This window comes from Acipenser ruthenus, chromosome 13, assembly GCF_902713425.1.
Source record: "Acipenser ruthenus chromosome 13, fAciRut3.2 maternal haplotype, whole genome shotgun sequence".
Taxonomy (NCBI): domain Eukaryota; kingdom Metazoa; phylum Chordata; class Actinopteri; order Acipenseriformes; family Acipenseridae; genus Acipenser; species Acipenser ruthenus.
In genome coordinates this window covers 36,413,851-36,427,101 of record NC_081201.1, presented here as the reverse complement: position 1 = coordinate 36,427,101, position 13,251 = coordinate 36,413,851, and the positions used below count along the sequence as shown (strand labels likewise).

General features: G+C 37.1%; 2 protein-coding genes across 3 annotated transcripts; both read left to right on the top strand.

Annotated features, from left to right (window-relative positions):
- The first annotated feature begins 9 nt into the window (after positions 1 to 9).
- LOC117418272 (NAD-dependent protein deacetylase sirtuin-1-like) lies at positions 10 to 9,395 on the top strand. Of its 2 annotated transcripts, none has more exons than XM_034031155.3 (9): positions 10 to 465; positions 1,548 to 1,664; positions 2,068 to 2,306; positions 2,614 to 2,766; positions 4,349 to 4,496; positions 4,812 to 4,891; positions 5,296 to 5,482; positions 5,833 to 6,399; positions 7,000 to 9,395. In XM_034031155.3, the coding sequence occupies exons 1-9, from the start codon at positions 132 to 134 to the stop codon at positions 7,317 to 7,319; spliced, it is 2,145 nt and encodes a 714-aa protein (XP_033887046.1). In that variant the 5' UTR covers positions 10 to 131; the 3' UTR covers positions 7,320 to 9,395. The 2 variants fall into 2 exon arrangements, with proteins under 2 accessions (XP_033887046.1, XP_033887048.1); XM_034031157.3 differs by having other exon boundaries at positions 12 to 279.
- A 1,271-nt stretch (positions 9,396 to 10,666) lies between these two features.
- LOC117418273 (cytochrome c oxidase subunit 5B, mitochondrial-like) lies at positions 10,667 to 12,734 on the top strand. Its single transcript, XM_034031158.3, has 4 exons — positions 10,667 to 10,859; positions 11,981 to 12,051; positions 12,283 to 12,382; positions 12,529 to 12,734. The coding sequence occupies exons 1-4, from the start codon at positions 10,757 to 10,759 to the stop codon at positions 12,639 to 12,641; spliced, it is 387 nt and encodes a 128-aa protein (XP_033887049.1). The 5' UTR covers positions 10,667 to 10,756; the 3' UTR covers positions 12,642 to 12,734.
- The last annotated feature ends 517 nt before the right edge of the window (positions 12,735 to 13,251 follow it).

Genomic DNA, 13,251 nt, shown 5'->3' with positions numbered 1-13,251 from the left:
AGCTAGTGCTGGCGCGTGGGCCACTGCTGGACGAGGTCGTATCACGTGAGCTGTTTAAATATCCCCATCAGCTGTCGCGCTCGGAAGATCTTTATGGTCGAGCCCCAGCGGAGAGATTGAGTGAGCAAAAGATGGCGGACGGAACGAAAATCATCCTCAACTCCAGCGCTGGCGGCTTGGAAGCCGAGGAACCGCTGTCTAAAAGACTGAAGCTGGGGGAGGTGTTAAAGAGCGGGGACATGGCGTTCTCCGAAGAGCAAGAGATGGGAAAAATCGGCGGTGAGTCCGGGGCGGCGGCGGAGAAGCAGCGGCCGGGAGAGGGGGTGCAGGGACAGGCCTCAGCAGTATCAGGCGGAGACAATGGGTTGCAGGACTCTGAACTACGGGAGGGGCTGGTGGTGGTGGAGGAGGAGGAGGAGAGGAAGAGGAAGGATCTGAACGGGGTTTCTGACACAGAGCAGTCAGGTATTAATACTGCTGTTGGCATTCCTGTTTACAAAGCGCTTTTGAGATGTAATCTTCTCGACAACACGTACATTATATTATAACCAACTTTTCAAAACTTAACTTTAGGGATATATATATATATATATATATATATATATATATATATATATATATATATATATATATATATATATATATATAAAACATTTAAAAAGAATAAATAAAAACACGGCATGTAGTGCGAATACTGAAATTAAAATGTACACATTGTTTCTCGATCGTTTTTTTCATTAATTAAATCGCTTTGTCGTTTCGCAGTATGTCATAGTTATTTGTTTTGTGAGTCCTAATGTTTTCGTAAAATTGCAAATATTGTTAGGTAATTTTATTGTAAATACAATAGTATAAGTTCAGGCAGTGAGGGGATCCACTACGTACAATGGAAGTTGTCAGAATGGATGACAGCGACGGTGAACTAACGTTAGACACATTTCACCAAACCTTAAGGAATTGCCTCAACTGTTAAACTATTTGTAACTCTGTTTTAGTACACATTTATGATTTCAACATTTTCTGCAAAAAAGGGTTTTAATGTAAAGGTACAGTGTATTTTGAGAAATAGTCCACCCTTGGTCACGTTGAAGCAGCAACACATTAACGTGTAGCACATCTTGTAATGCAACTTGCAGGGGTTGATGTGATCTAAGGGATTGTATTTATTTAACTCTACTACAAGTTTATCCATTTTCTATGGCCGTTAGCGGGCATGGTGTAACTCAGGTCGTGTATTATGCATTGTTAACAAAACAGTAATTTTGAAGTTTTGGCTTAAACTAAAGAAGTGAGTAAGAGGTCTACATTTGTGTATTACTAAACTTTTGAAACAATTTGAAATTACAAAAAAAATAAAATGAACGGACTAGTGCATTTACACAGCGAAATTCAGCTGTATTAAGGACACAATACATATATTTAAATTAGATGCAATATACCTGAAGTGTTTGTTAAACTGAAGCCGAGGAGTAGTTATGTTAAATGATACATTTAGCTGTCAGATCATTTTGTTTATATAGCCATATAATATGGATATTTTATTTCAGATGGAACACCCCAGAATGAAGATATCCTCCTGAATGGATTCGATTCATATGACTGTGATGAGGATGATACATCTTCACATGCAAGTTCAAGTGACTGGACTCCGCAACCTCAGATAGGTAAGTATTGCTATATGCACGAGTCTTGTGGTGATTTTCAAGTCTGTGTCCTGGAAAGCATTTGCCACAGTCAAAAGCTGCATTCATAAAAAAAAAAAACAAAAAAAAAAAAACCTGCATAGCTCTCATGAATTTTAACATCAAAATATGTTTGCAATTTAACACGTTTTAAATTTGAGCATATGATGAAAAAAACATGGTGATTGAAGCTCACTTAAATACATTTACCATAGGATGCAAAGAAATGCATTAAATGTTCTCCAAAATTTGATAGGTTTATGCAGACACTTTGAATTTGCATAGGTGTGCAAATGGCATGTTTATGTTGCTGGTAGAAAGGAATCTCTTGTTGACTATCATATGCGGCATGTGAAGTTCATATAACTGAGGTTTCTTGTTGCAGGTTCGTATAGTTTTATTCAGCAGCATATTATGAGGGAGACAGACCCGCGGACCATCTTGAAAGACCTTCTCCCAGGAACTGTGCTTCCACCTGACCTGGATGATATGACTCTCTGGCAGATTGTGATTAATATATCGGAACCTCCAAAAAGAAAGAAACGGAAAGACATCAATACAATGGAAGATGTTGTCAGGCTGCTGCAAGAATGTAAAAAAATTATGGTGTTGACAGGAGCTGGGGTATGTATTCCTTCTGTTGGGGGATTTACTTTTTGGATATTATTAGATAAACCTCTATCACCCAACAAATTAGACATTAACCACAGCATAACCAGTGAATTAATGTACAAGAATATGAATATTAGGCTAGCCTGTGTGTTTTGACGGTAAAGAATTTAAGAACACCACTAATGTTTTGTCTTTCTCAAACACACACAGCCTGTATATAATGTCAAGTTACATTTTTGCATTATTTTTAAACACACAGCATTGTAAACTTAATTATTATTATAAATGCCTGGTTAACTAATAATGTGTTTTGTTGCAGGTTTCTGTGTCCTGTGGAATACCTGACTTTAGATCCCGTGATGGTATTTATGCACGTCTTGCAATAGATTTCCCTGACCTTCCAGATCCACAAGCAATGTTTGATATTGAATACTTTAGAAAAGACCCTCGGCCATTTTTTAAATTTGCAAAGGTTTGTCCTATAAATTCTGTTTCAATAGTGTCTGCAAGCCTTTTGAGAATACCTGGGTGGCTGTAAAATATGCTGTACATACGTTTATTCCCTGACTACCTGCATTAAACATTCTTGGCAGTTGACGACACAAGGGCTGTATGTCGCCACATTTAGCAAGTACTGGTAAATCCCCCAAATTCTTCAATTAAGTTCAATAAAGGAATAATACAGCTTTATTTCAGCAATTAGTAAGATTACCAAATACGGTAGTCCGTCGCGTATCCGCCCCGGTGAGACCAGAGTAAGGGCGGATATGTAAAAAGTCGGATAAATGACTGTTAAATCCTGTTTTAAGTACCATTATACACAACTGTAACAATTACAATATTCACACAATTATTGTTTTGAGATTCAGCTTTTATTAGGGAACGTCCCTAAATCCTGTGTTTAGAAAGATACAGGGTATTAATGCTTGTGACAGGGTAGCTGTCTGCAGTGTGGGTGCGTGCATTCGGTATTGAGTGACAGGCAGGAGAGCGAGGCGTAGGTTGAAGTTGAGACGCCCCGCAGGTGAACAGGATTTATTTACATGCCAACACGCTGAACAGCTCACATGACACTACCAGCAACGGTAGCGCAATGGTAGTACATACAACACAGTGTACAAAAACTTTGGTGGGATCTACAATCTCTGAACTAATCTCTGTTCAATAATGAACAAACTCTGGCTACTCGCCTGGCTGTCGTCGGTTTCGACTTGCTTGCTTTAGATTTGCTACTTCCTTGTGTTACTTCTATCCCTAATCATATTTCAAAAATAATCTGGTAGCATGTGATTACCTAGCCTATTTCAAGAACTTAAGTTTATGTAAGCTGTTTTTGCACAGACAGGATAAATAAAGACATATAATATTGATAATGATAAACAAAAGAAAAAAGCAGAGTAAAATATCTCTGTGGGAAATGCAAAATGTCTGTTCTAGCAGTTACAAATGATTTTGATGCCATCAGTCAATAAACATCCAGACTGTAGAAGCACAGTGGAGTGCTACAGTGGTAGCTTCAGTTAAAACCAGTCAGCTCCAAACAACATAAATGTAAAGGGATAAGAAGCATATCGCAATAATTGACACATTCTACTACCAATGTAAAATACTAAGTAAATGCTTGCCTGGCAGAATTAAAAGGAGGAGAAACACTTCACATAATTGACCTCTAAACAATAATACTAATTAACTTGATGTAATTTCCTCTTTTCACTGGTGTTGGCAGATATTGACTTCTTTGGGACTAAAATAAAGATTTGTGGCATGCAAGGTGAATATTGACCAAAGTGAAACTAAGGCTATGGACATTTAAGAGGAGGGCTCAGATTGTCACAGAGCTATATGCAATGTTAATAAATGTGTCGAAGTGAAATATATAGGAAATTTGTTATCTGGTGGAGAATATTTTCATAATATAGTAATTATCTTAGGAAGGTTGTCATGTGATTCCCCAACTGTTTGCATTGGATGGAAAACAAAGTGTACATTTAAACTTGTATAGATAACTGCATATTGAGCTTGCAGGTACTGAATTTGTTTTCTATGTTTTTTAGGAAATCTATCCAGGACAGTTCCAACCATCTCCATGTCACAGGTTCATTGCAATGTTGGATAAACAGGCAAAGCTGCTTCAGAATTATACTCAGAACATTGACACACTGGAACAGGTGGCTGGAGTGCAGAGGATCATTCAGTGCCATGGTTAGTTTTATATATTTGCATTTAATTAAGAAGTAATGTCAGACAATGAGCTGTATCCGGGGATTAGATAGTAAACTGTTTTTACAACTTTATAAAATGTAATAGATTCCAAGAACACCACCATACTTATTTTGTTTGACAGCTTGGTTTCTACACAGTAACCAGTAACTACACAAGTCTTATTGCATGTGTCAGTATGGTTTGAATTCAGACCACATGAACATATCAATGTTTGTGTTTTATATACAGCTTTAATTAACTACTTATAAAGTGTACTAATACTATACATTTCAAATTCTTGAATCTCCATTGCAGGTTCTTTTGCAACAGCATCATGCCTAACCTGCAAATATAAGGTTGACAGTGAAGCTGTTAGAGAAGATATATTTAATCAGGTATGGAAACATTAAGTTGTAAAGTTTAGATATGTACTGTACGCACGAAACATCTCAATGTTCAGAATTTATATAATTGTAGTGTTTTAAACTGTAAATACAATTTTAGTAACAAACATTGTCAGTTTATTAATGGCAACATACAAAATGAGCTAATCCATATTTAAGCATGTTGCATTTCAGTTGGTACTAATTTACCTGTATATCATGAAATGTCTACGCAAACAAAGATGGCATAACTACAATTAGAACTGAATAATTCAGTTTTACTACCAACTACCACTGCTGTAGTAATTATGATACCATTGGTTAAAGGTCTTTGAAAGCTAATTTGTAAACATTTTATAATTTTACATCTTCCCTTTAACTTTTTTTTTTTTTACCTGTCTTTCATACACTGGTAGGTTGTGCCTCGATGCCCCAAATGTCCACCTGATCTGCCTCTCGCCATCATGAAACCAGATATTGTTTTCTTTGGAGAGAATTTACCAGAACAGTTTCACAGGGGCATGAAGCATGACAAAGATGAGGTTGACCTCCTGATTGTCATAGGGTCTTCACTGAAAGTACGACCTGTGGCTCTTATTCCAAGTAGGTTATTAAATTGTGCAATGACACTTTAATTCCTGAAATATGTGTTTTTATTTTATTTTAAGAAATAAAAAGTAGCTGAATGACTTACCCTAAGAATCAAGGATAATAACTTGTATATAGTTTTACATTATTTAAGTGGATAAGCTTTTAGTTTTGTCCATTTACACTTAAATACAATGTTTGCTTCTGTGAATTTAAGTGTGAATTTTAAACCTTGAATACATATCTGGAATAATATCTTAATATTGCATGTACCAGTACTGTTCAAAGGCCTCAGTCCTGTCTTCCTTTTTTGATTAAATAATGTGACTTTTCATGTCCTAATGTTGAATTGTTTTTTATTTTAGACTCCATTCCCCATGAAGTACCTCAGATTCTAATCAATAGAGAACAGTTACACCACCTTAACTTCGATGTAGAATTGCTTGGAGATTGTGATGTTATTATCAATGAACTATGCCATAGGTTGGGTGGAGATTATGAACAACTATGCTACAACCCTTTAAGACTTTCTGAGATCACAGAAAAGCCCCCTCGTGCAATCAAAGAGTCCAAACTACAGTTCACTGACCTACCACCTACCCCCCTCGAACTTACAGAAGACTTCAGTTCCTTGGAACAAACTAGTGAGCACACTCAAACCTCCAAGCAAGCTTCAGAAGAAACAGCAGGAGCTCAGCAATCAAACCATTTAGGGTCTGCCTCTGAGCTCCCACAAGCTAGCTCAATAGAAAACCCTCCACAGAACAGGACTGAAATTGTTGAAGGAAATGCAAAAACTGCTATTGGGGATTTGCAAACATCAAAGAATGAAGAGTGTCCAGAGCCATATGAAAATAAATCTGATCTTGAAATTCTCAGAAGATGCTGGTTGAGTAGATTTGCAAAAGAACCAATCAGCAAGCGCCTTGACAGTACGTTTTTAAATATGTATATCTGTCTATCTCTATCTATCTATCCATATCTGTATATACATGTGTATAGTATCTGGTTTTATGTGGATTACAGTAAAACATGTAATACTAAATCTTGAATTTACTGCTAGCTAATCTGAGTTTATTAAATATGACTGCAAGGGTAGTGTTATGTTTTTGTAAAGCCTCTTTAACAGCTGCTATTAGATAAACACTTGATATTTTCTGATTTCTGGTAAATCCTTGGACAATATGAAACATTACCCTTCACTTTGACATGTAACCTAATGTGGCTGCCATATTGTGGTTATGTGAGTTTTGGTTTCTGGATGCAGAAAAGCTTTGATGTTGGCTTCACATCGTGTTACTTCCACTTCTACGTATTCAGTGGTTCTCTTGGTCAAGCAAATGGGCTGCCACACTGTCAAAATCTCTTGTAGACCACTAAGGAACTGAATTTATATTACCAGTTGTGTGTTAGAAAACAGTAACACATGCCAGGGTGTTCAAATTTCACCTGTGAGATGCTGGATTTTGGCTGCCTTCATTCATCCACTTATATGATGAGTCATTAATTTGTTTAAATTAATTTCATTTCAGATTCTCAATACCTGTTTCAAGCACCAAATCACTACATTTTCCATGGAGCTGAGGTATACTCCAATTCAGAGGATGAGTCCTCGAGTTCCTGTGTAAGTCACAGTGACAACGAGTCATGCTGCAGCCCTGGAGAGGAGGGAGAGGACGATAGCGAAGGAGAGGAGTTCTATGGCCGAGTCGAAGAGGAGGATTTGGACAATGAAGACTGCTTCAGAGATGGCAGAGAAGAATTAGAAGCAGAAACAAATGACTTTATAGATATGCTGAGGAATCAAAAAGACAATAAACCTGAAGATATTAAAAATGTGACACAAATGTAATAACATGTAATGCCTACATTTATTTGCTACTTGTCCGGCAGCATTAGCAGTCAATCGACAGTGGACAGGAACAAAGAATGCTGTCCTGAATTTTTGTGGTGGTGGTGTTGTGTTTTTTTTTTTTTAAGTGGAGATTGATTTGTAGAGAAATGTTAATTTTGTTGTATACCCCTTATAATTGTACCCATGCTGTTGGACAACAGATGCTTAAAATGTTCTTTTAGACACTTTCACGTTGCAGTTTAAAAAGAAAAAAGCCATTGGTTGGTAACAGGATGAAAAAGGGAACAGAAGACCAAAGAACAGGAATTTCTTTCCACATTCACAAATTCACTTTTATGTTCGAAGTAAATCTGTTGCTTTTGCTCTTTGAACTTCTTCCAAAAACATGTTAAATGAAACACTGGCATTTCTAAAACCTTACTCTGGCAGCTACTTTTTATGGTAAATAGTGTAGTAGTAGTGTTATTTTTGTATTTTGTAATACTTTTAAGTCATACTCCGAGTCGGTACTATAGGCGACAAAGAAATAGCAGTATGTGAACATTTTGCGCCTTACAGAAACCGGTGACAGTGCATTGCTGAGCACGGGCTCAGCTTTTTATTTTAACACAGAAATGATTCTCTTCCTGTGGAAATGCAGTAATAATAGAATGTTTTAAAAGAGTGTAAAGAAATACTTTAGACTGGGACTTGATTCTCAAAGCTAAGCTAATACGAATAATTTGAAATGTAAATTGTTGTGGAAACATGTACCTGCTTTCTAAACTTTTATTAATAATGTTGGTGGCTGTACAGTTTTGTTTAGGAATGGCCATCACTGTGGTACAGCTCATGTAAACATTATTAAGTATGCCTTTCCATGAAGCATTTACACTGCCAAAATGTGAATTATACAAACATTTTTGTTTATATGGAAAATACTGTTTGAAAACAACTGTAAAGAGCTTTTAACATTTAAAAGCAATATATTTTGCAGCAAGAAACATTTGACACTGGTCCCTGTGGTAGAAGCTTTGAAAATTGGTCAGAAGCTGGTGGATTACCTTGCAGCTGGCATTCACAAAAGATTTGAATCACATGGCACACAGTATTATTTATTACAGAAACTTTAGGTGCAATCCATGAGGATAGTAAACTTTATAACTAGATATTAAACTGGCTTTAAATGTCCACATGGGTGCTTCTGATTTAATTTTTTGTTTGAAAAATGTTACTTAGAAGCCCACCAGTATCTACTATGTGGCCAGTTCTAGATAGTATTGGTGTTCCTAGGAATCTACTCACATTGATTAAATGTGAGACAAAAATCTATACTAAAGTGATACCTAAACACTATTTCCAAATGTAAATATCACATGAGGAGAAAGAACAAAAATCACAGTTTTTACATTTGTTTTGCATTACAGTAAAAGATACACATTTCATTTGACATTGGCTATATCAAGAAAAGAAAATTCTAAATTGCAGGGTGGCCTTTTGTTTTGGTGTGTATCTGTACTGTACACGATTTTGGAAAGATGCTTCCTCTGCTGTATTAAAATGCAGTATCTTTACATCCTTTAATTGCATGATGCTATTTGTCTGTTTTTTTGTTCAAGGGACTGTTGAAATTTTGTTTTAATTTATTGTATACAATAATATTTTCTTTATGCTCCTTTGCTCTCTCTCTCTCTCTCTCATTTTTACATAATCTACGGTGTACTTTTATAGTTACCGCTAGAACAGTACATTTTTAACAAGAAAACTTTTTAAAATACAGGAGCAATGTTTTATATTTTTGTTTTGTTCAAATGTAATTTTATGTTGTAAAAAAAAAATGCTGCATTGGTTACATTTTCTTTTTTTAGAAGTTTCAATTTTTATAGCAAATTCTATCCTGTCATTCTTGACTGCTGTTTTATTCTACTGATACTCGTTCATAGTTCTTCACTGTTGTGAACATTATTTTGTGGTTTAGTAATAGTTTATTCAACCATTCTATCTTCAGTTATGTGTTTCTTACAATATGTAATCTAGTACACATCAAAATATGTATTTGGATTTGTAATATGCAATAAACATTGTTGACATTAATTTTGTTGACATGTATTTCTATAACGTTAGTATAGTGTACAATATTTCATATATATATATATATATATATATATATATATATATATATAGCTCTGGGAAAAATTAAGAGACCACTGCAAAATTATCAGTTTCTCTGGTTTTACTATTTGTGTTTGGGTAAAATGAACATTTTTGTTTTATTCTATAAACTACTGACAACATTTCTCCCAAATTCCAAATAAAAATATTGTCATTTAAAAAAAAAAGATGCAGTGTTGTCAGACCTCGAATAATGCAAAGAAAATAAGTTCATATTCATTTTTAAACAACACAATACTAATGTTTTAACTTAGGAAGAGTTCAGAAATCAATATTTGGTGGAATAACCCTGATTTTCAAGCACAGCTTTCATGCGTCTTGGCATGCTCTCCATCAGTCTTTCACATTGATGTTGGGTGACTTTATGCCACTCCTGGCGCAAAAAGTCAAGCAGCTCGGCTTTGTTTGATGGCTTGTGACCATCCATCTTCCTCTTGATCACATTCCAGAGGTTTTCAATGGGGTTCAGGTCTGGAGATTGGGCTGGCCATGACAGGGTCTTGATCTGGTGGTCCTCCATCCACACCTTGATTAAATTATGGTTTTTCCAGCAGGACAATGCTCCATGCCACACAGTCAATAAAGGTGTGGATGGAGGACCACCAGATCAAGACCCTGTCATTTGCAGTGGTGTCTTAATTTTTTCCAGAGCTGTGTGTGTATCTCTATCTCTCTCTCTCTCTCTCTCTCTCTCTCTCTCTCTCTCTCTCTCTCTCTCTCTCTCTCTCTCTCTCTCTCTCTCTCTCTCTCTCTCTCTCTCTCTCTCTCTCTCTCTCTCTCTCTCTCTCTCTCTCTCTCTCTATATAAAACAAGTCTGTCAGATAAAAGTGCACTTGAACGGACACAAGAAAGAGTACACTCACTGATCACTGCAAAACAATTGATGACAATTACGATCTGTTTATTCTTTTTCCATAATTTACTACAGTAATAACTCATTCACAAATATTTTGCATGTGTTTTTGGCACTGCAATGACGTTGAGCTAACACAATGCTGAGGAAAGGTTTCGACCAACATCCCGAATCGGTACACTATATCGGTACACTATACACTATACTCCTAAAACACGGCGCGTGTTCCTTTAAATATACACTTGCGGCTTTCTCGCCTACAACTCGTTCTTCATTTCATTGGTTAACTTTTGAAGTAGTTTGTAGCTGGTGTGGTCAATTGCCGCTGTCAATCATTTAGTTCTAGGTTCCTATTAACTGCCTTGGTTACTATAAATATTACTCTGCCTCTATCAGTTCCGAAGTAGCTGGGTCTCCGTGAGAAGAGTAAATGGCAACTCAATTTTTAATCCGAACTTCATACAAAGCTGTGCGCTTGGCAGCAGCGAACCACCTCTCAAGAACTCCAGTAAGAGTTATGTGCACTGCAAAGGGTAAGTGTGGTTAGTGTAAAGTTACGACTCTTAAGATGTATACGTAATATTAACTGATTGTAAATCTTAAAATGCGCGACACTGTTACCAGAATTTCATAGGAATCAAGAATGCTTCAGAACATTCTTCATTAAATAATAATGTTTATAATATATATAGTTAGTGTGTGTGTGTTTAAAACCGATTTTCTTATACGGACAAGGGCGTTTTGTGTTTTTTTGTTTGTAGCGAATGGCAAACACTAATAGTTTTTGTATGTGTGCTTTTAATAAACGAAGGTCATCGCGCTTTTATTCCAGTACCAGGCCCATGTAAAAGACACACCTTTTTGGCTTGGCTGCAAGATTAGGTGCCAGAAAGCTTGGAGCTGGAAAGCAGGTCACATTCACAAATAGCACAGAGACATATCGGACTACGTGCAACCCTGAGAGCAGTCGTAAACAAATACAATTTAAGAATCACAGTACAAGTATTAATACAATTAAGAGCAAGATAAAATACAATCACTTCAGTTCTAGTAAGTACAAGTATAATACAAAATACGAATCAATATCAGAGCAGATAAGTGTCGGTGATAGTTGCATCAGGATACGATTAAATGCAAAATACTACCGATTGAATAACACTAGTGGCAGATTACCGTACTCTGTTAAATACAGGATTACATGCAGTAAAATAGGGAGCAGATAAGAGCAAGTAAAGTGAGTGTGTCCAGAGGGAAAAGAGTTGTTCTACAGGTGCTGTCTGAAGAGGTGAGTCTTGAGGAGGCGCCAGAAGGTGGTCAGGGACTGGGCAGTCCTGACATCTGTAGGAAGGTCATTCCACCACTGTGGGGTGAGGGTGGAGAAGGAGCAGGCTCTGGAGGCAGGGGAGCGTAGAGGAGGTACAGCCAGTCTTCTAGTGCAGGCGGAGCGGAGGGGTCGAGTGGGTGTGTAGGGAGAGATGAGGGTCTGGTCAAGGCAGTATTTGTTGTTCAACATACTGTGTAAATGGTACTCGCGTTGACCTACCTTTTCAATGCACTGCCATTTTATTAGCTGAGTTATTGAAGGCTTGATCTTGGGAACCACTCAAAGGGTGTATGGAGTCTGTGTAGTACAAGTAATTCTATTGTTCTGTAGGCATCCCAACCAATGAGGAGCAAGCCACAGGGCTGGAGCTCCGAGCTCTACTGGCCCAGAAGAAGGGAAAGGTAATGAATGCAGTCTGTTTAATAGCATTGACATTTTTTTTTTTTTTTTTTATATAATGAATTTAAGGTCTGGCTTCACAGACCCTGATTAGCACTACTCGTGGACTGCCTTACCCAATGTAACATCAGGTAATCCACAGAAGTACTATGTGTTTTTATTTATTTTATTAACCAGCAATTCTATTAAGTGTTTTCAGGAAGGTTAATCAAATATTTCATTTATTTTAATAGGACCCATATAGTATTTTCAGGCCGAAAGAGTATGCAGGAACCAGTGAGGATCCACATATTGTTCCTTCCATTGGCGACAAGAGACTGGTTGGCTGCCTCTGTAAGAAGTGGTTTAAATGGCTTTTTATTTGGGATTTGCTAATTTGAGAGAGTAGTGTTTTTGGTTTTTTTTTAGTATTAATTTGTTATCGCTGTGCCTGATTTAAGATTGCCAAAGTAAAAACGCTTCCCAATCCATTGTTCCAGGTGAGGAAGATAACACTGCCATTGTCTGGTTCTGGTTACATGAAGGGAATCCAAAGCGCTGTCCATCCTGTGGATCGCATTACAAACTGATTCATGAAGAGCTTCCACATTAGAGGGGAGGAAAGATCTAAAGAAGACATCCATTTAATGTATTTTTTATTAAATGGGGATGTGTGCTCTTTAAAGAATTAAACAATTCAATTAAATGTGTGTGACTGAATTGATGTGTCGTATGTGTTCCCCCCCCCCCCCCCCCCCCCCGATTGTATTGTCAGGGCTTAATCATATGGCCTCTAATATGGTACAGCTGTGCTACTAGTTTCAATATTGTATTTTTCTTTTTTTTTTTTTAAGTCATTTTCTGTGTCTTTCACCTTCCCGGTTTTAGTAAAGCAGGCTGGCACATTTTCAGCATTGGAAGCTTTTGCACCTTGAAGAAAAAGCATTGGCAATTAAGTTTATCCAAGGTGACTTACAGAGACTAGGGTGTGTGAACTATGCATCAGCTGCAGAGTCACAACTACGTCTCACCCGAAAGACGGAGCACAAGGAGGTGAAGTGACTTGCTCAGTGTCACACAATGAGTCAGTAGTTGAGGTGGGATTTCAACCGGGCACCTCCTGGTTACAAGCCATTTTCTTTAACCACTGGACCACACAGCCTTATGACATAGCCTGCGACCATTGAGACCTTCACCATGCAATACTCGAGCTATGGTTGAAA